The sequence below is a fragment of the Amphibalanus amphitrite genome, unplaced genomic scaffold (genome assembly GCF_019059575.1).
Source record: "Amphibalanus amphitrite isolate SeventyFive unplaced genomic scaffold, NRLGWU_Aamphi_draft 001665F_arrow, whole genome shotgun sequence".
NCBI classification, from domain to species: Eukaryota; Metazoa; Arthropoda; class Thecostraca; order Balanomorpha; family Balanidae; genus Amphibalanus; species Amphibalanus amphitrite.
Window position 1 is genome coordinate 49,546 of NW_024883158.1, and position 26,891 is coordinate 76,436.

Sequence of the window (26,891 nt, forward strand, 5' to 3'; positions counted from 1 at the left end):
ATTATTCTTTCTTTTATGAGCTATGATGCATATTTATTGTAGCGATTGTACATGAGCTGTATGAACTGTGATAGATACTTATGGTAGCGTTTTGATCGAATGCAGTCTATCTTGCTGTTTCAAAAATCTTGATTTTTTATTAATGTGATACGTTTACCCTGAAACACCTTCATTACTCTTACAAGTGCGTTAATTACATACCAATATTGCAAAAGTCACTGTTCTGTGTTTATGTCATTCCACTGAAGAAGGTCCAGCACCGAAAATATATTTTGGATTAGTTTTTGGCTTCCCTTATTATCAGCTAAAGGTTATTAGTCATTCTTATTACGATTTCTGACCAAATACCAGTCTGGCAGCGGTTCAGTTTATTTCAGAATTGGTTAAAATGAGAAACCATTTGAAGTTCGTTGGAAGCATGAGTATAACAATGAAAGAAACAATAATTTAACAAGCCAACGCCGACTGGCGGCCAAGGTGTTAGTACGCCTGTGGTCGCCGGGCGCCCCACCCCAGCACGGGGCCGTCATTATCCATTCCCTTTTGCCTCCTACACATTAGATTAAACAAGTGTAGGTTTTTCCCTGCGCTCTTTGGCTTCAGCGCGGGGTTTTCCCCTTTGCAATAGGCGTCAGGTTTTTTGTTATTTAGGACTTTTTCCCTGACCAATACACCCCACACCAGTACACTGACACCTTGCACAAGTGTATGAATATGTGATGTGAATAAATGTTACCGTTTCTTCATCTGTGTTTTTTGTTCCGGCTTTTTCGGCACTTCGGCAAAAGTAAGTTTCCCCATTAGATTTGCTCACACACGCTAAGGATAGGCTCCCACGTTGCTATTGCTTCCGGGTTAACATAAACCGGCTTAACGTAAAACTTTGTTCCTGGCCAAAATTGCCAGATGTAATGACCCCCGGCTCCAGACTGGCTTTAGGCTGGCGGAGCAAAAAAAAAAAAGATTTAACGATGCAAATTATTCTGTGATAAACAGCTGGAAATGCTACCATGTCACGCGAATGACGCGAAGACTGATGCCACGCTGGCATGAAACCAGACATATCAATGAGGAAGGCTGAAAATAACTTATTCGCAGTAGTTTTGTTCTTGGGTCTAAGACGTTCGTCGATACACACAGTACATATAGGAGCCTCCAACTACTGACCTGCTTCCTGAATAAATAATACCTTGCTTGCAACATTTATATTTAAGTGATAGCTAAGATATATTACAAAAGTTTATGGTACTCGTCGATGTTGTGTTCAGTGTAGCACCTCTCAGTATATGCACCTACCTGGGTACTCGTCCGTGTTGTGTTTGATGTAGGCACTAGGCACAACTTGAACTCTCCCTATATGTACACTTACCTGGGTACTCGTCGGGGCTCTGTTTGGTGCAGGCGCTGTGTAACTATCACCGCACATACCTGGGTACTCGTCGTTGTTGTGTTTGATGTAGGCACTAGGCACAACTCTCCCGCTACACATACCTGGGTACTCGTCCGTGTTGTGTTCAGTGTGTTCAGTGTACTCAGTCTCATTACACACCTACCTGGGTACTCGTCCGTGTTGTGTTTGGTGTAGGCACTGCGGACCGAGAGCCGCAGCACGGGGTCGACAGCGACCAGCAGCGGCGCCAGCAGGATACCCTCGGCCAGACTGAGCCAGACGGCGATCGTCTCCATCGGCCAGTCGGGCAGCAGGTCTGGCAGGAACGTGCCGAACACCAGCAGCACCTGCAGACAGCGCCAGCGGAGACAGAGAGTCAGTGGAACGTGCCGAACACCAGAAGCACCTGCAGATAGCGCCAGCGGAGACAGAGAGTCAGTGGAACGTGCCGAACACCAGAAGCACCTGCAGATAGCGGAGACAGACAGTCAGTGGAACGTGGCGAAGACCAGCAGCACCTGCAGACACAGGAGACAGACAGTTAGGGAACAGACACAGCTGTGAGCTGACAGACAGAGATAATAGGCTAGTCACTGGTCAGGCACACAGTTACACGGCTGTGCAAGCTCATATGACGAAAATTGAACGAAAGCGTACGCACATGAAGCACAACTTCTTATCTTCCACCCATTAGTCTTTGCTCTAATAAAGCTGTTCAACGTCATTTAACCCCAGCACCGTGTTGGCATTGTTCCACCCTCGACCAGAGGCGCAGATGTTTGGACCATAAAATGCACAGCACCGTGATTCAAAACTTGTAACACACCGAGGACAATGGCCGTCGAACGCACGCTGTCGCTTCTGTTTAGCATTTTACACGGCACGGACAATAGCGGGGCACTTTCCCCGGCCGGCGGCATCGTGCCAGGAGCTTCTTAATCGCCGTCTAATGAAGGGACCTGAGCAGAGCGGCGGCGATGGCGGCGGCAGCGATCACGCGCGCAACATACATGCGCTATTGTTGTCGCTCCAACAATGCTGACCACCTGCGTTGATGATACCGCGTTGGTAGTACCCCGGGGGAAATAAAACGAGAGACTGCATGAAAATTCTAATGGCCAGTCGAATCGATCATTTGTATTTTATCGACTGTAACTTCCGAGAAAAAGCTAAAGGATCCGAAAGATTCGAAGTCAAAGTGGGAATGTCACTACTTCAGTGGTTGGACGGGAGCTGATATTTTCAGCATGGTATGGTCATTGCCATACCATGCCATAAGGTTAAGAGCGATGCGCAACGTTTCTGTGTCCAGTTCCCTCATCTTCGCTATAGTCTGTCTCTTATCAAGCTTGCAGTCGGAGTTTCTTCGGCAGATCGCTCCTCCGCTCAACAATTTATGTCTTAAAATGTAAGAGCTGTATATACAGAAATCACGCACTGCTTTCAGCGTGGCACTTCGGCTGCAAACTTGAAACGGAACAGAGTATAGTGTCATTCTGAGCGACATAGTGAGGCGGACATACCTCCTCAACCCGTTTATCCATGTCGAAACACTGCCATAAACCACGCTCGGTCGTATAGGTCACTCGGTCCGGTCGGAGCGTCGACAGAATCCTCAGATGATCGCGATGGCCGGGCCGGCCGGGTCGTCACCTCTTCTCGAACCAGTTATCTCCCCAGACCAGTGCGTGTAAGCCGGCAGTTCAATTTCCCAGATACTCATCTACAACAACAAGTTTCAATGGAGCAGGCACGGCAGGAACCACAGCGGCGGCGAAGAGCAGTCAGTCACGGTAAGGTGGAGGGAGAGGGAGAGAGAAAGAGAGAGAGAGAGAGAGAGAGAGAGAGAGAGAGAGAGAGAGAGAGAGAGAGAGAGAGAGAGAGAGAGAGAGAGAGAGAGAGAGCGACAACAGCCATATGGCACCGACACCTTCTCACGTTACTCAGAAGGCATATTCAAAGTTGTCGTGAGTCGCCCCGACAAACAAAGAACAGGTGCTCTCAGGAAAGTTCCAATATATTCGTTTTCACTTCTCTCGACCGACATCCAATCGATTCATTCATCCTGTTTGTGAAAACACCCTGTGAATACATACGAGTGGGTGGGGACAAGTATGGCTGAATGCCCATGGAACACATGACGATGTGTTCATTTTGCATGAGGAGCCAGCTTGGCAGCTACCTGATAGGTATAACAACTCGCCAGTGCATGTGTTCGATGATGCGTGCAAAATGTCGCTATAGCAACTAGCAAGTGACAACTGGCAGCCAGCAGGCGAGCGTAAATTGTTTACCGAAGCCATTAGGTCTTCCGGGTGATCCAACCTTTCACTTGCGGTGCAAGTTACCTTTGCAAGCATTATTAGCCAGTTTTTTTTTAACAACGCTGCTGTTCCTGAATGTCCCCATGTTCCAAGATAAAAGACAGTACACATTTAAGTTTTAACAGAAAACTTTTCTCACAAGGAAAACAATTGGTGTGCGTTGTTCCAGCTGTAAATACACGCAGGCATTAGTGATGTAATTTGGGTGCAACGTGCCCGATTCTTAAGAGTTTTGACACGATCGCAGTGGAGATTAGGGGTATGTACGGTCCTTGCAAATGCACAACGTAGCCCTGGTTCATTGAACCGGTGCCGGCGGCTTAGGTTGAGGACCTCAATGGACTGTTTTCAAGGAAATGGGACTGTTATTTGTGACATTGGGATTAACAGCTTGTCTTACAGTTTTCCTGAGTGTTTACCTACAAATTCTGGGACAGAGAAGGAATTCGCAGCAAAAGTCACAGGTGGTCAGAATTGCTTCCGCCTCCATGCGAACACCCTTATTATGGACAATGTAAAAACAGGGCAAGTGCCAATCAGATTGACGCATCTTAAGCTTCGTGTGGGTTAAAACACATGTTAGTGTCTTCACATATGATTCTGAAATATAAATGAAACTCTTGCTCCTAGCATGCCTACCGCCCTGTCATGAGCCGATCGTTCAGCTGCATTCCTATCAATTCGTCTTTTCGGTATGTTATATCGGCAATACCTGCCAGCCTGACCCATGAACACAAAATAATATTTTCAATAAAACCCCCTGTTCCGTTCTCGAACCTGCGCGGAGTGTTGGAAAGCGAATGCAAATTCCGAGAGCATGCCGCGAGCTTTGCTTGGCGATATGTTTGAGTACTACGTTGCAGTCTCTGTCTTGGCGTTAGAGTATTACTTTGCGTTGCAGTCTCCGTTTTGGTGTTAGAGTACTGCTTTGCGTTGCAGTCCCCCAAAAGTGTTAGCGCATTTCTTTTCGCTGCAGTATTCGTCTTAGTGCTAGCGTACTTCTCTACGTTGCAGTCTCCGCTTGGTGTTAGCGTATTGCTTTTCGTTGCAGTCTCCGCCTCGAGTGCTGCTTTGCTAGAATCTCCAGTAGTGATACCGCTTTCGCACGTCGCAGTGTTTACTAGCCGTGTTTTATCGGCATCGTAATCGATCGGTAGTGTAAACATAGGATTTGGCATGCAGCAAACTGTCCAAAAACCGAAGCAGACTGGTATCAAACTGCGCTTTTTTAACTGGATTAAGACTCTCAACTCGGGGTAAGATCGAAGGAGCTCTGCTCGTCTGCGGGTCCCGTCGGCGCCGGACCTGGCGCCTCAGTTCCGGAGCGGTCGGCTTCACCTGATCCCCGGGACCGCGCCGACACCACTGCTCGGCCAATTACCGGCAATTGGATCCGTCTGAACTGGCTGCGGCCGCCGGCGGCGGGCGACCTCTGACCTGTGGCCAGCGCCGCCGGCACCGGCACCGGTAGCCACATGGAGGCAGCGGGAGCCGCAGCTCAGCCCGGCAGTGGAGAGTCCGGGTTATACAGGGTGTCCGGATAGTTCTGGCGCTTTTCAACATTTTCTAAAACAAATGCCATTGGTTCATAGATACTAATCAATGGATCAAAACAATGACCAGGGACACCAAGCCACATGCTTCCGCTACGTGCTCATTCAATGTAACCACCGTCGGCGCCGACGACGGCCTCGACGTAGGGGAGGAAGCGTCTGCGGGTTTTGACGATGCGGGGCATTTCCAGGTCCTCCCATGCTGTCATGATGCGAGTCTTCAGCGACTCCAGGTTGGGGTGAGAAATGGCCTAGATCCTGTTCTACAAAACGCGTAGCACGCCTTAGTCGAGCGGGTCAGGTTAGGAGAATAAGGCGGCCTGATCTCATTTCGCCACGGTGATCTGGCCCGGCAAGCTCCTCTGTCAGTTTAGCTTGAATGGCAGCGGCGTTGTTGGAGGGTGCTCTGTGCTGTTGAAATGCGAAGTGACCCTTAGGGCATGTCGTCTTGACCCTCGGGTTGATGTGGCTGTCCAGGAACCCCTCGTGGGCCAGCCTGTTATTCATTTATTCGACATTGACGAAGATGATGGGACATTTTTGTCCATCAGACCCCCGCACTTTCTTCGATTGCCGCGCTGAAATGCTGCTCCGTTCCCATATCGCGTTCGAAACGGTCTGAGAATATTTTCTAAGGAATTCCCGAGTCGAAATAAACCTTTACCTGCTAAACCATTCATCGAAAAACGCCGCATCGCGCTGCAACTCGAGCCTCGTTCAAGTCGCACCCGGCCGCCGCGCGTAGGCATTCAGCGACAAGGCGCATCTTCGCCCATCTACCCATCACTGAAAACGATTTCAAGGTCATATTTACACGACCTCTGGCTGAGCAATCAACGAGGGGTCATGTCTGTGATGATTGGCTGAATGTCCAATAATCACAGCGCGCGTTACACGGCGTCCAAAAGAAGCGCCAGGACTTTCCGGACACCCTGTAGTGTCACTCTAGGACAGTCTCTGCACCCCGGAATCCTGAGGGGCAGTCCAAAATCCCCTCTACCACGTCGTGCATTATGCCTGATTGTAATGAAACTCTGCGACACGTATGACATTTCCTTACATTGCCCGATTCCCCGATTCATCCCGCTAAAATGCATTTCGCTGCCATATGAATGGCAGGCATGAAACCCTGTGTTGCTGGCGGAAGGCCATTGTAGCACACTTGCCGGTCACGTTTTGACACTCAATCACGGGAGATAAAGATGACAATATATGACAAAACAACAGCGATTTATCCGTAAAATTAGGTAACAATACACATGCCCGCTTTCTCGAATCTCTCAGCGCGACCCATTAGCTAACCTCAAACCTGGAACAAAGCGGAATGACATTTCCGCAATGTAGCGCGGCGGCTGATTTCACGGCTGTGCGCGGCCGACGCACATTCTCAACGCGTGCCGTGCGTGGCCGGGCGAGTCCACTGCTGACCCGGGGGGAGGTCGGCCGCGCCGGCCGCGCAGGGTCACGAGGTCAGCTTCGTGAGCGGCGCCGGCCCGGCCACGTCGGACGCACCTTCACCTCAGAGGTGACCATAGCGGCCACCCGAGCCGGCGCGTGGTGGGTGGCGAGCGGGAATAGAGGCGGCCTGGGCGGACGGACCTTGTATGGGCATACCGGCTGCACAGGCCTGGCCTGTCTCCTAAGCAAAGTGATGTCGCTTCTTTACAAGATAATGTTTTGGATGATACCATGGATTTGATTTTGTTCACAGTAAATGTCCCGAGCTAGAGACATTTCCCGGTGAAATGGCTACATGACACGGGTGTCAAGATTGCAGGTGTCTCTATTTATTTAGGATGACAGGGCGCGCAGGTAGGTAATTGACCAAGTCACTCGTCATGCTAGTTTGGAAAGAGTTAACCATCAAGGTGAAGGCACACGTAAGTGGCTGCTGGCATCCTCATACGTTGGTGATATTCCACCGGTTGCGCCGTCATGTCTGTGTATGTACATAGGGAGGGAGAAGGACAAAAGAGCAGTAGTCTGTTCCAACAAGAAAGCACCGCACTCCGATAAAACTTCGCCATAGTCGTCCAAAGCCGATGTTGAACTGGCGTTTACTGTTTATTATTCTCCGGCCTTCGGCTGCCGTTTACCTGAACGGCCGAACGGATGTCCCGCCGCCGCCGCCATAACACCTCCCATTCCGACGAGGCCATCGGGCGCCTCTGGCTACCGAAAACCGCCGGCGGCAGCATCGGGCGTGACGGAGCCACCCGACCCGCGGGCGGCACACCCGACCACGAAAACGGCGTCAAAACATCGCCCAGGGCCAGCCGCCGGACACTCACGGGACTCGGAACAGAGCTGACCTATGACAGCAGCTAGACGGATCGGAGCTACGGATTAGCGAACGGCTCCGGATCTTATGTGTCCAGAGTGGGCAGCAGTCATCCTCGTGTGAGATCGCATAGATATAGAATGATATGTTTGAGAGAAGCATGACAAGCGAGACAGCACCAACTCCCACACCAGTTACTAAACCATGCCATGCCACTACCAAAACCCACAACAGCGCACCGGTCCGTTCGGAGATTCTCCGATAACTGTGCCCCAGTTTATGACCACCCACGACAGCGTCTGTCACCATTAAATCCCAGGGCACACCGTTCTACCTGTCCCGGCTGCCAAATACACATTTGTACTCTGGTAAACGATTGTAGCGCTGCGTGACAGAAAAGTGGCGCACAGCGCAGCGCCACGCCGCACCACGAACAGTGCGCCGCATTCGTCGACTGAGCGCATCCATCACCGAGTGACGGCAGGCGGCACGAATGTGGAGCGTCCAGACTTGTGACAGCTCAAGAAAAAAGTGAGCTCGCTCAGCTCAACTCCGTTTTATCCGCTCCCGCTCAGCTCCCGCTCAGTTTAACACGGCTCAGCTCAGCTCACGCTCCGCTCAAACCGGCTGTACTCCGCTCACGCTCATCTCAGCTCAGCTCAGTTTCCGCTCAGCTCAGCTCAGCTCAGTTTCCGCTCAGCTCAGCTCAGCTCAGTTTCCGCTCAGCTCAGCTCAGCTCAGTTTCCGCTCAGCTCAGCTCAACTCAGTTTCCGCTCAGCTCAGCTCAGTTTCCGCTCAGCTCAGCTCAGTTTCCGCTCAGCTCAGCTCAGCTCAGTTTCCGCTCAGCTCAGCTCAGCTCAGCTCAACTCAGTTCCCGTTCATCTCAGCTCAGTTTCCGCTCAATTCAGCTCAGCTCAGTTTCCGCTCAATTCAGCTCAGCTCAGTTTCCGCTCAATTCAGCTCAGCTCAGTTTCCGCTCAGTTAAATTCACGCTTAGATCGTTCAGTCGTTCTTTTTAAATCGGACATGCTTAACCCTCGCCCGTATAGGGGGGGTCGAACGGACCCCCCTCTGTTTTTCGCGAATAACTCGCGTAAAAAGCGGCCGATCGCGACGAAACTTTCAGTACCCTCGCGATAATCAATTTTACACCTATCCTGAAAATTTCATGACCCTGACCCTAATGACCTTTGACCTGTGACCTACTTTTCGAGACCATGTTTGGCCGGAATCGCGATTCGGCGTATGTCGGCTCGCATTAGCCGCGCGTTAGCAGTCTTTTTGTGGTTTCAAGCGTTCAAACATGGGATATGATGTTGCTCCCATGCATTAGGGTGGGTATCAAGGTCACCGGAAGGTCAGGTCAGGTCATTGACCTTTGATGACCTCGGTTCACTTTTTCGAGTTTTACATGTTTCTAGGCTAGTTTTTGGAGCTGAATTCGAATTTAGCAACCATTTGAACATTTACGAAGCAGTTTTGGTGCCTTCGTAACATGTTACGAAGCTGTCAGAGGCTACTACGAATACCCGGCAAAATCCTTACTGGTTGACCTGACCTGACCCGACCTGGCCTCAATGCATAAAGACATCATCAGTGATCATAACTAACATGATATTCGTGATCAGCACCCCGAAAAACCCCATAGCAGCCACGTTTTATGACGTTCTAACAGGTCCCGATTTTCCCGACTTTTGGGTCATTGACCTGACCTGGAAGGTCAACCGATAACCTAGGACCTTAAAATTGGGTATCATCGGCTTCCTCTCGTCGCGGGCAGCACGCTCGTTTTTTTCCGCGAAGCTCTAGCTCGATCAGGGGCGAAACGGCAAGGGGGGGGGGGTGTCCAACGGAACCCCCCCCTATACGTTCGTGGCTGGAAAAACACCAAAACGGGCGAGGGTTAAAAAACAGACCAACTCTTGGCACATAAGTAAGTCTCCTCTAACAAGGAGCGAGGCAACTTACACAATGGGCAAAAGAGATAAGCTCATTAAGACCTTGAGACTTTGCGAGTCGTGCGTCTACTTAGACTCAGACTATTTAGTTACATGAAATGGACTGTTCTTGGCAGTGTTATCACATGTTATCAGAGTGTGCACCCGCGATGTTAACATAACATATAAGTTCAAAATATACGAACGAAAAAAGTCTGGACGAAAAAGTTAGACGAAAAAAATGTACAGACGAAAAAATGCCAGACGAAGAAAAGTCGGACGAAAATCTGCGGACGAAAATCTGCTAGACGAAAAAAACGCCATGGAATCATCTCAACTAGGCGGTGTTTCACGGCCGAGAGCAGCACGCCCACGCCGCCATCCGCTCTTGGCACCCTGCCAGGAGCTGACGTTACATTTTGGGGTAGTGTTGGAACTTAGAGATAAGAGTTTGCTTATATCTCCATGGAAACCCCATTTGACACGTGTGATAGCAGCGTGCTGTTATCAGTGAAACCAACACCACCCTGATCTCAACCAAGCCAATGTCAACACAATTAGAATTCATAGTCGGCGTGTGAATAAGGGAGCTTTTCCCATATTATGGACATCAGAAGGTGAGAGTTCCAGTTAGCGCCTCTGCCCCACCCCACTTTCAATAGGATATGGTTGCTTAGCCCACATTCAACCAACGAAGAGGAACATTATTTGCCAATTCCTAATTGTAAATATTTTATGCAGAGGTAAGAACCCTTATTGATAAAATTAATTTAAATAACTGCTTAAATAACAAAGTGAATAATGCTGAATTGTGCATTGCGGAGCAGAGTGTCAAGGCGAAGCATCAAAGCCTGACAGTAGGTGTTCATCTTGCAGTCAGACTTGAAACTTGAGACTGGCTGTATTAGCCTGTAAATTGGCCAAGACCCTGGTCTTCCAATTTCCATGCAATATGGATGAAATAAATTAAGCTTGATTAGTGATTAATATTGATTTCTTTAGAGTTTTGATATTTTTAAGTGCGATCACGAAGGCAGTGTAATTGCTCACTCCATAGCTAGCTCATAGCTGAAACATCAAATCCTGAGTTAATTTCCAAGCATGAACTGAAAAGAATTAGAACTGGATCAGCTCAGCTCAGCTAAATCATCTCAGCTCAATCAGCTCAGCTCAGCTCAGCTCAATCAGCTCAGCTCAGCTCAATCAGCTCAGCTCAGCTCAGCTCAGCTCGCTCAGCTCAGCTCAGCTCAGCTCAGCTCAAGCTCATTCAGCTCAGCTCAGCTCAAGCTCATTCAGCTCAGCTCAGACAGCAGCTCAGCTCAATGCATTACTGAGCCGGCTCAGCTCACAGCTCAACAATTTGGCAAAATGTTGAGCCGGCTCATGAGCTGAGCTGATTTTTGAGCCGGCTCAACTGAGCTGATCACAAGTCTGGGAGCGTCAGAGGCAGTTGTGGCGCGCCCAGTTCCGGCCCGAGCTGCCGCCACTGAGGACATCCGTATCAGCCCCAACCAAGGTCTCACGCCAGCTTAACCAGGCACTGTGCATGCAATAGACCTTGTTAAGGCCTGGCTACACTATGCGTTTTCTGCGTGCGTTTTTTGCGTGTTTGCGTGTTTTGCGTGATACCGTGCTAGTAAAAAACGATATTACGTTTTTGTAATGTTTTTTCATATTCAATTTTAGCTAATATAAGAATTGCATTACCTTTTATACATAACTTATGTAAAAGTTTTATTAAATATAGCTTTCTTCTAGAACGATGTTACGCAAATCACGCAAACACGCAAAAAACGCACGCAGAAAACGCATAGTGTAGCCAGGCCTTTACGCTCAGCACATTCGTGCTCGTTGTTAGGCGTTATGACACCTCCTTCTTGATAAGATCGGGGTTACGACATACGAGTTTGATATGTGCTCGGGTTACTAATTTCGTATCTTGTTTTACAGGTGTTCCAAAACACGTTCGCACGACATGCACACGAACGCTATCAGAATCAGTTAAACCCGACATTAGAACTGAGTCCAGAATTGAACATCAGGAAATAGTTTCACACATGCTTTCCACTTTTCTCAACACCCTATTTCTGGTATCTCGCGCGACGCGAGTGACCCTCCACAGGAAACTTCGCGTGACGCCGGCCGTCCCATCTGATTTGGTCGTGACGTGTCAGCTCATTAGTGCTCTGGAGCGGGCCGCGTCCTATCGGTAATGGCTAATTGAGCGCGCCCGAGGTGCGCACGGACAAAAACGACCACGACTGAGACCGGCGACCTCCGCGGCACGCCGTTCACTGAGCGCTCAGCCTCGGGACAGGGGCGGCCGTGAAACTGACCCAGCGGCGAGCCAGGTCACGGTGTGAGGATGGTGTTAATGGTCAGAAAACCACCGACACCGTACAACTGTCCACGGAGGGAACGTGAGTCGAAGATGGCGTGAAACATCAATGATGTATGACTCTGTTGTGCATGCACGGCGTGGAATTTATTTCGCCAAGGAGGAAGGAAACTTCAGTGATATTGACCGGGTATGGTCATGTTTGACGTCAATGATTACCATTTTAGTGATGTTTGCAATTTGTATGGACTTCTATCGGTCCAGTCCTCAGGTCCAAGGGGAAAAACAACACCAAATATATACAAATTTCCTTGTTTAATATTTCAGAGCCACACTCGGGCCAGAGGTAAACATAAACAAAGACCTCCAGGCTAACATCAGTCATGGGGATGAGGCCGAGTCTCATTTTCATGAATTTCATGAGATGGTGCGTAGGAGACAGGTTCTATTATTTGACGATGTGTGACGCAAGTGAGACACACTGGTCAAGGCCGTAAATGCGGTCTGACTCGCATAAATCGGCGGTCGGAGATGTGAGTGGAATGGACGGCCCTCAGGAGGTGTCTGTTTTAGACGGATCGCGTGCCGCCGGTGCCACTGTGTGGGCACTGATAGGTGTAAATGACGCCCCCAGAGTTAACTGAATTAATTTAACGCCACTGATGATGCTACTCGTAAGACTTCGGGTCTGTGAGGAAACATCGAGAAATATTGGGGATTTACAAAGATATATAATCAACGGTAAATGCAACTCAATGCCACTTTCTGAATATATCTACGACACTATTTCAGTCAGGTAAACTGAATCGATAAGCATTAAAATAATTCCAATTAAGTTGTGTTTTCGAACGTGTTGCACACCATAACCATAAACAGCCATTCATCTCACGGCCTAATTGAAAACAATTTGGACCACAGAGTCGGTCAGTACCGTTCTACCAGGCTCAGCGGAGTCCATTCCAGTCCAACTCTGCCCAATTTACGGCTTCCAAACACCTCTCTGCTCCAACTGACTGCCTTTCTACCGTCCGTCCGCCTCCACGAAAACCACCATCACCTTCCAACTCCCCCCACGCACCCGCCGGGCCCCGAGGGGGCGGGGAGGAGTGAGGGGGGAGGTTGCGTCATGACTCGTGCCTCCCCCCCCCCTTCGTGCGACCACTCACCTGTCAGGCCGAGTCAGGCCAGAGTCAGAGGTCAGCCGAGCGGAGTTTTCTCCCCACGGCTCGGCCCAAGCCGTTGCTGTTGGCTGTCTCGACAGAGATCTGTTTTCACTCGACCCATTCAACCGGCGTTAAGCGAGTCTTAAATTACGTCTATCCTTGGCGAGAATTTCTCCGTCGTGAATGAACAGACTGATAAAGAATATCGCCTTCGAAACACATGGTGTAGTTACTTGCTTTCAATGGTGATGATCAATTATCAGACGGTAAAATCATTGAACAAAAACACTAGTGATGAAAGCCGAAGACGTAACCTCTTAACGTTAAGGTAGTGTTATTGGCAGGGTAGCTCTTTCACATCAAAATCATTAACTATCAATTCATTGCAAGATACTTTGTGGAGTAATAAAAATGTTATTGCAGAGGTCCCGCAAAATGCTGAGTATTTCTGTCCGCGAGAATTCCCTGTACCAAATTGACCGAGCTCAATGCTGCGGCCCGCTGTTGCAGAACGGACAGCACAGAAGCTGAGATATAACGACCTGAATTTGGTCACGCATGGAGTGATGTGATTAATTACCTTGTACTCCCACCATAATGAGTGTTGATGCCACTGTGACTCGACAGCCTGAGAAGTGTGTCAGTGGCATCATGCACTGGATTTGTGCAGGGAGCAGCCATGACGGTGTTAATATCTCCGCCAATGAGGTCTGACGGCTACTGGAGTGTGTCCTCAATGGGCGCTAGGCGGTCCCTCAACGAGAACGGTATGACAAGGCAGCACGAAAGCCCTCAGGGAGGTCAAATATATAAGAAAGGCTTGGGGACACTTTGCCAGTGTAAAAATCAGATAACTTGGGAGCAGGAAATTATCCCTCATCTTCTTAGCAATTCACAATTAGAAATGTCGGACACAAACAAATCATTATAATTGCGTCTAGTTCTGTTAATGGTTGAACAGTGCAACCTTCAAAGCACATTAAAACAATGAAAATACACAATACATCATAGCAAACACTTACAAATGAATGGTCATGGTTGCTGAAAATGACCACTACCCCTTATCCGCGGGCTCCCGCAGGGTAGTGTAGTGGTTCCACTGGGACAGCACCGGCAGGTCACGTGCTCCCCAACTCGGTAATAGATGAGTGACACGTGACCCCGCCATGGGACAAGGCCACTGCCTGCACGTTGCGCAACAACATGCGTCACAGAGAACGTCTGCACTCTACTCAGACATTAGATTAGCCTCTCATGGGTCCGCGAAACGGCAGTTACGGAGATCAGCATAAATATAACAATTACAAGCTACCACCGCTTACGTCAAGTAATAACAAAAGCTTGAAAGCTTTAGGTACAAAGCCATCCGTTCAGATCGGTAAAACCGCACATTACTTTAGCGGTGGACTGTATGTACCAGACATTCTAAACTTAATTTAGAGCAGTGACGATTCTTTAAATAGATTGTTCGCCAGACCATCGCCCTGTGTTAGTCAGGGTGAAGTAATGCTCAGGTGAAGTAATGCTAACCCCGTCATATGACCCAACGTCTCACACGTGACATTTCAGTCCCGCCCTCGGCTGACCACGTGACCTCCCTGGGCCACCCAGCGTTAACCACGTGACCTCCCTGGGCCACCCAGCGTTAACCACATGACCTCTGGGTCACCCACAGCGCTGACCACGTGATGTGCGTGAGGTCCATCGACAGGGCCGTACAAATGTCCGAAGCACACGCGGCGCATGCCCGTAAGCCATAGGTCGTATAACGCTGAGCAGCGAGTTATGACCGACGAGTTAACGGCGCGGGTTCAGTCGGCAGGCGCTCCGGTATATACGGGGTTTATTAGAGGTCAGTGGTCAACTGACCAGAGCAGGTCACACTGGGTCACCAGGCCACCACTCGTTGAAGCCAAGAGAAAGCCGTTCGAGATGTCGCAATATTTCCAGAAAAGGCCTCAAAATACTTAGAGAAGACATGAACATAAAACACCTCTAGCATAGTACAAAACAGACACAGTGAACCCAGACAGTTGGCCCATCAGACCCGTAGACTCAATGTGCCGCTGACCTGGAGCGGGTTAGGCGGGGCGGTTGGTTACACCCGTCGGGTTGTAAAATATTGCTCACCATTTAGGGCGGTCGTTAGGTGAGGCAACCGAGCGCCAAATGAGGAGGAGGCGTCGCCTCTAACGCGGCTAATAAGGCGAGAAGTGAAGGACTCTCCCAGCGTTGCCGAAATCAGCGCGGCGAGATCGATGACAAATGGTAACCAGCCATTGAAGAAGAATGGACCAATGTGCTGAAAGGCTGGGCAAACATACCGCGCACGGAAGAGCCGTGCTAAAATAAGCAATAATCGTTCATGATCTCGGTTGACAGACGGCTGGATTCTCGAGTAACATTTCATAAAAATGAAATATATCGATGGAAGTTTAATGAGAAGAGTTATGCCTGAAAACGGAGGAAGGGTTTGGATAAAACATCTGGCCGAAGCACAATTTGGCCAACAGCGTGTGGCCCTGACAAGCAAACAACGAAACATGCCAACATGGCCAATGCCTGGCTTCTTCGTGGGCGATTCTTTGGCATTCACTGACCGTTCCTTTACTATGTGGCTGAGCCTCTAACAATGTTTGCCGCGCACTAATCACCCCGACACGCACCGTCGCGGTGGAACAGCACACAGCCGATGGGAGAGTCGCCGTGAAATTCCCCACGGGGTCACGAAGGCTCGGGCGGGGAGGGGAGGACGGAGTGGGGAACGGGGAGGGGGTGCGCGTGAGCATACGGAGGGGAGGGGCGATGGGACCACGGCTAATCGCTTCTGGCCTCGTGACCCCATCGATGGCCTCATCAAAGTTCTTTGGCGGCGGGAGGTTAATGTGGCCCCAACAGCGCTGAAACGTGCAGTTGTCCAGCGCGGGATATGATAGGATCGTATGAAGGTAAGTCAAGGGTGGGGCGTGGCAATTTAGCGACAATCTTAGCCGCAGATTGGGTCATCTGTATTTAACAACATACGCGGCATCTTTATTGTGCGTAGAAGGCTACATGATTGTAATGGTCCACTCAAACACACTGTAAATCTAAAGGGCTTAAGCATTTAGTGTCGTACTGTCTCTCGAATCTTGCGCCCTGCAGGCCCACCACGCCCTTCAATATGTCGGCAATGTACAGTCTGTCTTAAAAGTACCGCGCAAAGTGACGGTGGATCCATCAAGCCTGACCGAGGAAGGGCCTGCTATAATTTGAAAGTCACCGAACCAATGGAGCTGGGGAATGGACGAGGATGTCCATTGCTTCGGTGAATCAAATTTGGCAGTCCTTCATCGGTCAGGCTTGATGGATCCACCGTCACTTTGCGCGGTACTTTTAAGACAGACTGTACCCTCGTTAATAGCCGCCACAAAGACACGATCGGCAGTACCTACTGCCGGCCCAATTAAGTACAAGGTCCAGGGGGCTATCGGTGGAGCGTGCTACGCTGTCCAGCATGTAGACAGTTGGGTTTTCCTGTCATAAGGAACAGTGCGTGTCGTAGAGTATAATGGCGGAGGTTGGATGAGGATATAGGTGTGGCCGAAAGCTAATGGCAATGCATTACAGAAATCACTTCTTTTTAGCCCAAGCCGTGGCACGATGGTCAACATAAGGAAAGAAACGACAGAAATGGATAAAATGCATTCTATGAATATAAAAAATTAATAGGCAAATAGGTATGCAATACATGTACTTAACATAGAAATGACTTTCCGTGGTGGCAAGAGATGGAACATCATGTCAGAGAGCATTCAAAGAGCAGCTTAGCGGCCATCGTGCGAATAATTCATAGCAATTGACCGAGAACATAAGCTGGAGCGCCCTTTCACTTCCTGACAATCGCATTTTTCGCCACGTTTCACGCAACACTCCTGCGTTCGCTGCCATCCAGGCGTGTTCGATCACCAAGGCTTACCATTGTCATCAGCGGTCATGGCTCGCTGCTATTGGGAAATTTCGCGATTTCGCTGCCTTCGCTACCCGAACCGGGGGCATCCGATCAGGGCGCATTCTAGTCAGTCGGATTGTGTCAGTCACAGGCCATAACACTAGTAGGTACCAACAAATTGTGATGATGAAATAATGCCCGCTTAGGATGCGTGTATGCACGCGGACACTTGCTAGATAGAACGTCCCATAGGTCCTATAAGGCCGCTGGCCGCGCTCAGATAGACAAGAGTCCGGTATCCCTGGACCAAATAATCCCTCTACGGACATCGCTCACGGAATGTAGGCCGTGAGAACTGACTGACAGAGACACACGAGAGACGACGACTGCCCGCGGAGAAAGACGTCCGTCCACATGAACCGTTCTGACCGGCTCGTCCGGAGACGTGGCGTGCGACGGTCCACTGACTCCCAGCGCCGCCTCGGCAGCCCCGGGCCGAATGACATCAATTACACCTAGCGCCGCGCGCACCAGTCCATTAAATATACTTCCATCAGTTGGCGTTATCTCTACGCTGAGATTCGAGCATAGCTAAAGGATTAGAACGTCGCCCAAACAAGGAGTTACTTCTCAAGCACAAAATCGCCTGATGCAAATCGAAAATGCACACGAAGATGGCAGTGCCTTCATTCATATACGCAGCGAACATTATCGCGTGAATGTAAACACAATGGTATAAGTGATACGCAATCACTCCGGACAGAGCTGTGTTTTCTGTTACCTGTTTGTGCCTTTGTCAGCGCCGGAAACGGGGTGGAAACGGAAACGGAAAGCCCAGTCAGCTGATCCGATAAGGCGTAAGCTGTGCAGTGTGCACGCTACGGATAACGTGCTACCGTATTACCTCTACATATATGATATATATAACTCCGGTTTACGTGGATCAGAGTTTTTATCATCAGAGTGCTCTTCTAACCTAACTTGACTGGACAGATATCAGTCTTCAATCACGCAACAGATTCGAGTGGTCTAAGCCATGCGTTTCAAATGCAAGGTATGCGACCCAAACGATTTCAAAGAGGCCTGTTTAGCTGATAGGGAGTGCGTTCGAAATGGCAGACACCACAGCTGGCTGCGGGCGGGTTCGGACCGGTAAATATGGACAGGATTCCGTTATACCGCTGGGCGTGGTCGCTCATTAGCGGCGGCACGGTACTGTTTAATTCACATCGGAATCGGCTATCGCCCCTGATCATCCCGTCCAAAACGGGCCACACCCGGCTACCGGACCGGACGACTTTAGCTCAGACTTAACGTTAGTTAGATACGACACGCAGCCATGCTCAAAATTCGCATATTGCATGCTTAATTTATTAAACGCTTTGAAACCCAGCATTAAATGCGCATCAACCAAACACGCATCAACAATGTAGCTGGGTCTTTCTGACCTTGTCCAGAGTGCAGTGACCGGAATATTCAGAGCTCCTGGACGGAATTCACACAGCCTTGAAACCCCTCCTCCCCGATCCGCCACACCCAAGCCCGCTCTGTTCTCACCGGGCCCGGCCACTGAAGTCCGCCACCGTGGTTTTCTCGGCGTCGAAATTGGCCTCAACCAACCATTAAAAGAGAGCAGAACATTGGATCTGGCGCACACAATGCAGCGCACCAAATCGCCACTGTCAGTGAGGCGTCAGGGGCGATCTTGCGTGTCACGACCAACGGCAGCGGATACCATTTCTCCTTGGAGTCACCGCAGTGGAAGGTACTCGCCAGCCCGCTCTCACGCCACTGAAAACAATCGATTCTCGCGGACCTCCGAAATCGGCGGAATTGTGCTCAATATCACCCCGCCTCCCTTGCGTGGTTCGCCCTCTGCATGTGTTCCCACGATCTGAAAGGTATTTCGCGTCACCGCACACCGCGCTCGATCGGGTTAAGCGGTTTATGGCGCGTGCTGACCGCTCTCAAAGGGTAACCCATGGGCGGCAGCTGCGGGGACCGTCACGCCCTGGGGCCACGAGCAGGGGTCGCCCCCGGGGAACGAAGGGGTTCCGGTGGTAATAGAGAGCTGCCAAAGGCTGTTTAACCGTCCGCTGAAGTGTCGGATGGAGTACAGCTGGCTCGGACAGGCGAAGGACAATGGGCACGATATCTGAGCGGGGCTTATGGGGAGTAGACTGTACGCTACATTGCACACGATTTATCATAGAAATGAGTGGAGGCATTGGTGCACAGCTAGCGTAACATGGATAAGTTCAAACCAAGCACGCGATGTAACCGACAAAAGTTCAACAAAGGATAAAATCCAGGCATCTCATAGATTTCCCTAGCGTGAAAATAATAAAAGCAGTGCAACTTAAAGCATTCCAAATTCAAATGAAACGCTACTCAACGGGAACGCTGTCGCTTACATGACTGATGACAGCGTATAGAGCGGCTTTCTCCGTAGTCAAAGTTACCAACATCAGTGGCTATTTGTAATATTTCGTAATTGTATGTACGGCGCCGTAAGAGACCCGCCGCTCTACGACACACGATAAGGCGGGATTAAACAATCTGCTCTCTTCCTGCGGTGAAACTCACGGTGAAACGCAGCGTCCAGCCAACGACAGACCATCGCCATCCATAGAGTCGTTCAGAGGACTTATACGCATCATTAGCTAGTAATTACCCTCATCAGGCTGGGCCTCTTGGAGATTTAGCTTCCCTCGTATCTCCCGCACGTGCTTGCCCCGAGGGTTCACTTGCATGATGTTTGCTAATGATTCCTACATAAAAGCGGTGCAGATGCTGCCGGCTGCTGACGTTTCCTGAAGATTGCCAACGGCGGAAGCGTTCCTATTGAGTGACCTTTACAAAAATAAATATAAAACATCTTTGAATAAGTGGACATGTGAGTCATTTAGGTGAAACGCGGCAAATGACGCGCATCAATACAAGGTCAGTAAATACAAGTTTAGCACAGCCTTGAAGGTCGAACACACACAGCATCATCAACGCATCTACAGCTCCCAAGTCACCACACTGAAGCACTCAGTTTACAGAAGAAGCTCTGTATATCTGTGGCACATAATTGGCTGGACCGTTCGCTCGGCAGTCTCAGAGCCAGCCCAGCACCTCACCCACCGGTCCAGCCCCCGCCGCCGGCACCACATGCCTCATTTACCCGTCAGTACACGGTCGCGGTCCAGTGCCTTCCCTGACCGCCTCCTGACCGCTGGCCGACTGTAAAAGACCTGACAGACTTCCGTGAGACGTCCCTCCACAGTCTGTCAGACGTGTTATGTCGTCTGTCAGACGTCTTTTATCGTCTGTCAGACGTCTTACATCGTCTGTCAGCCGTCCTCCGCCGTCTGTCAGATGTCATTTGCATGCCAAAACTGACATGCGAGTCACTCCAATGTACGCATCTCCGACGCCGTTATAGATCCAAGATCGCAGCTGGCACTCCTGATCGCGGGATCTGTCATCTGATCAGGTTTAGTAGTCTATTACATTCTTTGCGGCAACATGTTTGGCGCTTACTTATCTCACATCCGGGGCGTTCCACGACAAATCGACATGTGCCCTGCACCCTCATATTTTATTTTTTGCTTAAAATTGGTCTAATGGGTTGTGATGGGCGGGGAAGCCAGCTGTGGCAAGGATTTTTTTCTTCGAACAACGGTTTCCGAGATATAGCCTCGGGCAATTCCTGGAGTTCGCGCTGCAGCCCTATGTTTGGCGACCTATAACTCAGAAATTATTGTTTTTTTACGATAAAAACTTTATATGGTTCAACTCACAATCAACCAACAAACATTTTGGCTATCTCGGATTTTCAATTTTTGAAAATTTTGACCACGTGACCTTTTGTCCTATTTTCGAAGAGTGACCTTGATATTTTCCCCACTGAAAGTTACAATTTTGTCTGATGACGATTAAAGCCTTATCAATTGTCATGCATATGCGATAATAAAAAAAGTGGTTTTCGCTCTACGTTGACCTCAGGTCAGGTCATTTTTATGACCTGTCCATTATTACGAGCGGGAGCGACAGCGAGATCTCGAGAATAAAGCAAGATAGCGACAAGTGGTAAACGTTAAAGGGTACACACGGATAAGGTCTATAATTTTTATTGAGGTCATTTTCAGGTCAGGTCAAAGATGACGTCACAGGAGCTAAAAGGAAGTCAAAATAGCGGCACTATACATATATATGAAGTTTTTCTCGAATAACTTTCAAGGTATCCCAGCTAGGAACAAACTAATATCACCATCGTGATCCTCTCGTCGATCCGCATCGAAACATATGTATGTTGACCTCGAAAGGTCGAAAGGTCAAAAGTTGACCTTAGATCACGTGACCTAAGGTCAACTTTTGACCTTTCGACCTTTCGAGGTCAACATACATATGTTTCGATGCGGATCGACGAGAGGATCACGATGGTGATATTAGTTTGTTCCTAGCTGGGATACCTTGAAAGTTATCCGAGAAAAACTTCATATATATGTATAGTGCCGCTATTTTGACTTCCTTTTAGCTCCTATGACGTCATCTTTGACCTGACCTGAAAATGACCTTAGTAAAAATTATAGACCTTATCCGTGTGTACCCTTTACCGTTTACCGCTTGTCGCTATCTTGCTTTATTCTCGAGATCTCACTGTCGCTCCCGCTCGTAATAATGGACAGGGGTCATAAAAATGACCTGACCTGAGGTCAACGCAGGGCGATAACAACTTTTTTATTATCGCATATGAATGAAAATTGATAAGGCTTTAATCGTCATCAGACAAAATTGCAACTTTCAGTGGGGAAAATATCAAGGTCACTCTTCGAAAAATAGGACAAAAGGTCATGTGATCAAAATTTTCAAAAATTGAAAATCCGAGATAGCCAAAATGTTTGTTGGTTTATTGTGAGTTGAACCATATGAAGTTTTTATCGTAAAAAACCAATATTTTCTGAGTTATAGGCCGCCAAACATAGGGCTGCAGCGCGAACTCCAAGAATTGCCCGAGGCTATATCTCGGAAACCGTTGTTCGAAGAAAAAAATCCTTGCCACAGCTGGCTTCCCCGCCCATCACAACCCCTTACACCAGTTTTCAACGAAGAATAAAATATGAGGGTGCAAATTTAATTTTTTATTTGTCGATTTGTCGTGGAACTCCACAGCTCATCAGGCTGTTCATGTTACAAACGACTCCTGCAACTCGCTCGAGTCGATCGATAGACCGTTGGACACCCCGTCGCTGGACGCTGACCCGTGGTGTCCCGTTCATTCCCCTGTTGTCGTCTCCGTTACCCGCATATCTTCCGCCGCCCGCCGGCTCACAGGCAGCCGCTGAGTGACCGACGGCAGGCCGCTGATACGCTCAGAAGCGGGAGAAGCGACATGTGCCCGGCGAGGGTGCCAGACGCTGACGCCAACGCCTCCCCGGAGAAACAGCCAGGGGAAGACGGTGGTGGCGGTAGACGGCAGCGGCGGCGGTAGCCGTGGCAGTATCTCCAGCGGTGACGCCGGACCGTTACCAGTCGACAGATGCCTGACAGGGTGCTATTGTCGCCGGGATGGGCGGCTGATCGCTGAACCGGCACGGGGAGACGGCCGAGGCCGACGGTGCCGGCCGACGACCGGAGAAGCCCAACGCCGCATTAACACCACAGGACGGCCGGCAGAGTGGGAACGAGGGCCGAGCCCAGTCGGAGAGTTGAGGGAATGAGACGAATGTACGTACCCGAGAAACCAGACGGCTATTCTTCAATAGGGTTCATGACATATTCATGGCTTATGCAGTTTTTATCGGTTCACCAAACACGCTTCCGCTGGCTGGCCGTCAGTTGAGTCGTGACTGACGACCGCTAAAAACCATCGGTCAGATTGAGCCGACCTCAATCGTGGGTACGTTCAGAGTCATGCCAGGGGGCGTACTCTGACTACCAAAGACTTGACCTGGCAGCCCAGTTGATAGACAGAACAAACCAAGCGGGAGAACACAAAAACTAAGCAGCTGACCAGCTCAATAGCCGAGATGCCGAGAACTTAGGGACCAGAGAATGTTGTAATGGCCATGTCAATCCAACCAATCGCACTCAGGTCAAAAGGAAATCTAGGCAAGGCTTTCGTTTCAGATTTCTTTTGATCCAAACATTGCAATCTTTCTTAAAATAAATGAACTGGAAACTGTTTCAATTGCATCATACAATGGATGAATCAACATTTCAGCGAGCCATTTTATGAGAGGAGACTTATATCATCAAAAGTTCGACGGATCAGCCGGCAGATGGTAATTGGTCACGGCCGAATGATCATAATGCAGCCGTCGCCGCCCGCAAAATCATGCCACATAAATAGGACGCCCCTGACTGAAGTCATTGGCTGTTTTGGGGGCAGTGGACAGCTGGCTATAGCTAAGCCACTGTTGGCCAGGACATACTCCACTAGGGATGCCGACAGTGGTAACCAAACTCAAATACCATGACCCTATTGCCTATGCGAAACAGTAACCCGTGACAAATTCAACCCATTAACGATCACGCTTGAAACAAGAACCTAAATCAGATCTCGCATAAAACTCACCACACAGATAAGCGTGAATGAGTTGTGTTCTGGCCGTCTCATTTGATGGCGCTGCTCGTCTCGTCTGACAGGCCGGCAGGCCGGTCTCGCCAGCTGCCCCCATTGTGGCCCGTCTGACTGATAGGTGCGTAATATTCATGAGCAGCCGACTGCATGCCCCGGCCGCGCGGCCGCTTTGTTCACGAAGCTACGGCTCCGGGGTGAATTTACATGGTAAGCGGCCCAGAGAAACAAAGGTGGGGAAGTTATGTCTGGCACGGGAGAGGGTAGAGAATGGGGGCTATAAGCTGTAGATCTCAGTCATAGAGAAGCAATGCCTGTATTGACACTCACCTATCGCTTGCTGGTGAATTATTAGACTTCATAGCTGGACTGCTGGGCCTGGCCTTTGAGAAGCAGCGCTTGTATTGTCAATTTCGATAAGCTGCGCAGTGCGCAATATAAGAAAGGGAAAAGACACGGCTTGATTTTTATGAAAGAATAACGCAGCGAACACTTCCAAGACAAATGCTATGGAAAGTCCAGCCCAGAAACTAGACCATGGCAATCACCCCCTCCCCCAAAAGTAGCCGAGAGTATCCCACGACTTCGCCGCCATCTTCACGGTGGCACTCCCGTCTAAGCCGTGCCGCCGAGCCGATCTGACAGTCCGGTCCCGCCTTTCCTCACGGTCCACCTGCTCTTAGCTTCACGCCTGAGCTGAGAGCTGGCGGCGGTGGCCGAGAGTCGGGGCACCCTTGGAGGCCACCAATGCCCCCGGGGTGTCGGGCCCCGGACCCCGCCCTTACTGATAGCCTCAGCGTGGACCGGAGCGAACGGGTGCCATTGGTGGGCTGGGAATCCACGGCAGCTCTCCGAGCCAACGGAGCCGCTCGACTGCTGACAGCCAGACCCAAGTGCCTGTGACGGACTAAAACAGTGCAATCGGGCTGAGCCTAATCACTCAATGGGGTTGGGAACTCGATTTTTTAAGAATGCATGAAAATGATCAAACTATTTTCACAGAATTTATGGTACATACCATTGCCTCATAAAATCAATAAGCTGAGAGAAATGGGGGAAGAAAGATAGGAAACTTGTTTTGAAAAGTTCTTGAAAAAAGATGCTCTTGATGCTGTTACGTCACATGTCACCTTCTGCGGTTGACAAATAATGGCGCATCTGGCGCACCACAGATTACATGTTATATCAATGGGTGAAAGATGTTGTTTGCTTCACTCTGCCATTCGCGCTGTTTTTAACTTTAAATTATGCTAAAACATTTACGGATGAAATGTTCAGTGTCAAAAATTGATGTGTCGGCCGTGTACTATATTCCCACTGAACATGAGCGCGTGATAAACATTTTATGTACCTCGAATTTTCAAATGATAAAGATGATGAATCGGAGGATGCTGAAAAGCAAAAGCTCATTCCAATATTTGGACTACTTTACGATTAAAATGTTTACATTCCTGTCATCTTATTGATCATTTATTTGTTCTTTTTTATGAAAATAACTTAAGGCGTTGAGAACCGAGGTAATTTCTATCTACCGTGCCTTAACTTACCAGCAACAGCAATCTATCTACGCCCTACGGTGGCAAGGGAGACTGTGAAAGAAGCGTAAGATGGATTCTAAACAATTCTTTTGTGATATACTGAAGGGCAAAGTGCAGAGAAGAGCGTGCAAGTCCTGTTTTGTGCCAGGCTGTTGCAGTAGCACTTATGAAACTCCGAAAACGATCTTCGTTCATGTCCCGAACAACATTACCCTGAGGAGATGATCGTCTGCAATAGCAGGAAGAGCTGATGGAAGTACTTTGAAATCCACTATCAAGTCGGTGCTATTGTTGTAATGATCACTGTGAGGTGAGATATTTTGTGCAAGGGCTGAGTGTAATGCCCAGGAAATGACCTCCATTCGCCCCCTGACCGGTCAGGGTTATAAAATTTGAGTGGATGGCGGTCCGTTTGGGGTTCAGATGTCAATTGTATTTTGTTACTGTCAAACAATACATGTTATGCTGGCAGCGAATGTGTGTAACGTCGTTTTTCGAAACAGAAGTTAGAACTGTAACGGCAGAGTGCTTGCTGGTCTCATCGTAAGTATTGTACATAAGTGTTGTAAGCAAAAGCATTGTCAATATTGTAAGTACCTATTGTGAGCATTGATGTATGGTAGATATCACCTCACATGATTTCGGCTCAGATAACCCTCTCCGGTGTCCCTGTCAGTAAATGGCACCTGGATCATTACAGATAAGATAATTTGTCATAATTCTTAAAGAATTGGGTGGTTTTGACTCGTTTACTCGAGGTGCAGGTCGCATTTCAATACTTTTCCATAGGCTTGCAATGTAAAGGTCACGACTCTGACCTAACCTCAGGTCACAGATAAAAAATTCTGAGATATACAAACGACACATACTGCAGGTACTGTTTTGAAGACTTGATGAGAGGAAATAACTTCGTGAAAAACTCAAGCTCTGACGTGTTTGCAAACTTTTCTGAGGTGGGGTCAACAAACCCGCTCTGGTTACCTGACCTGACCTGACCCGGCATTTTTTTTTTTTTTTTTGCTGAGATGTGCGCAATGAGCATTTAGGAAAAGTCACCAAATATGAGCTGAATGTCTCGCGGCGTTTGGCAATTGTACAAGAAAATCCTGAAAGGTCTCCCCGTCCGAAATAGGGTTAATGTGTATATGAAGAGTTGCAGATGCCAAACATACCCAGATCTAAGACTGCAGTTCCCAGCGCCGCAGCAACGTTTTTAAAACAAACATACATAGGACATACAAACATGTTTATTTGCATCTGTTTTGGATAATAGCAACTCATGGCGCCATTGCACCCGCGATAACTGTTAGGATTTGAGATATATTTCTATTTAGGCCATTAGTTTGGCTGTAATGTTTATTAATATTAGTTGGGCGGAGTTTGGTAGTTTTTTTATTTAACTTGTGGTATGTTGTGCTGATTGCGGGTTGTTCAAACCTTTCAAATGTAAGGACCTTATTGAACTCAACCCTACCCCTACACTACCCTACATACGACTGGACGCTTTCCAAGCCCACAAGCATCACGACGCCGAGATGGAATGTAGCCGAGAAATCACCCTCGCCATCTGCTCTAGAGCTAATCGTGCATGGGGCGGCGTGTGGGGCGCCGCTTAGCCTATGGGGGTGCACTTCTAGTGGATGGGGGACGGGGGTGCACCTGCACCCCTTTCATATGGAAAGTTACTTCCCTGATTACAGCTCCCCGTATTGCACCTAATCAGGGAACGGCCAGCAAACGAAGGAACTATTTCTGGATGACAGGCGAATAACCGCTCACGCAAGGAGCGGAGCTCCGCCCCGTCCAAAGTGGCCAACAAAGCAGAGACAGAGGCAGCATCACATCTTCCATCAAAGAACTGGTTTCTG

The 26,891-nt window shown here is 49.1% G+C and overlaps 1 protein-coding gene across 1 annotated transcript in view; it reads right to left on the bottom strand.

The window, feature by feature from the left end:
* LOC122374511 overlaps positions 1 to 26,891 on the bottom strand; it is a 68,438-nt gene that overhangs the window by 8,122 nt on the left and 33,425 nt on the right. The window contains exon 3 of the mRNA XM_043353305.1: positions 1,554 to 1,737. Coding sequence (XP_043209240.1) covers positions 1,554 to 1,737 — 184 coding nt within the window. The remainder of the gene's footprint in view (positions 1 to 1,553; positions 1,738 to 26,891) is intronic.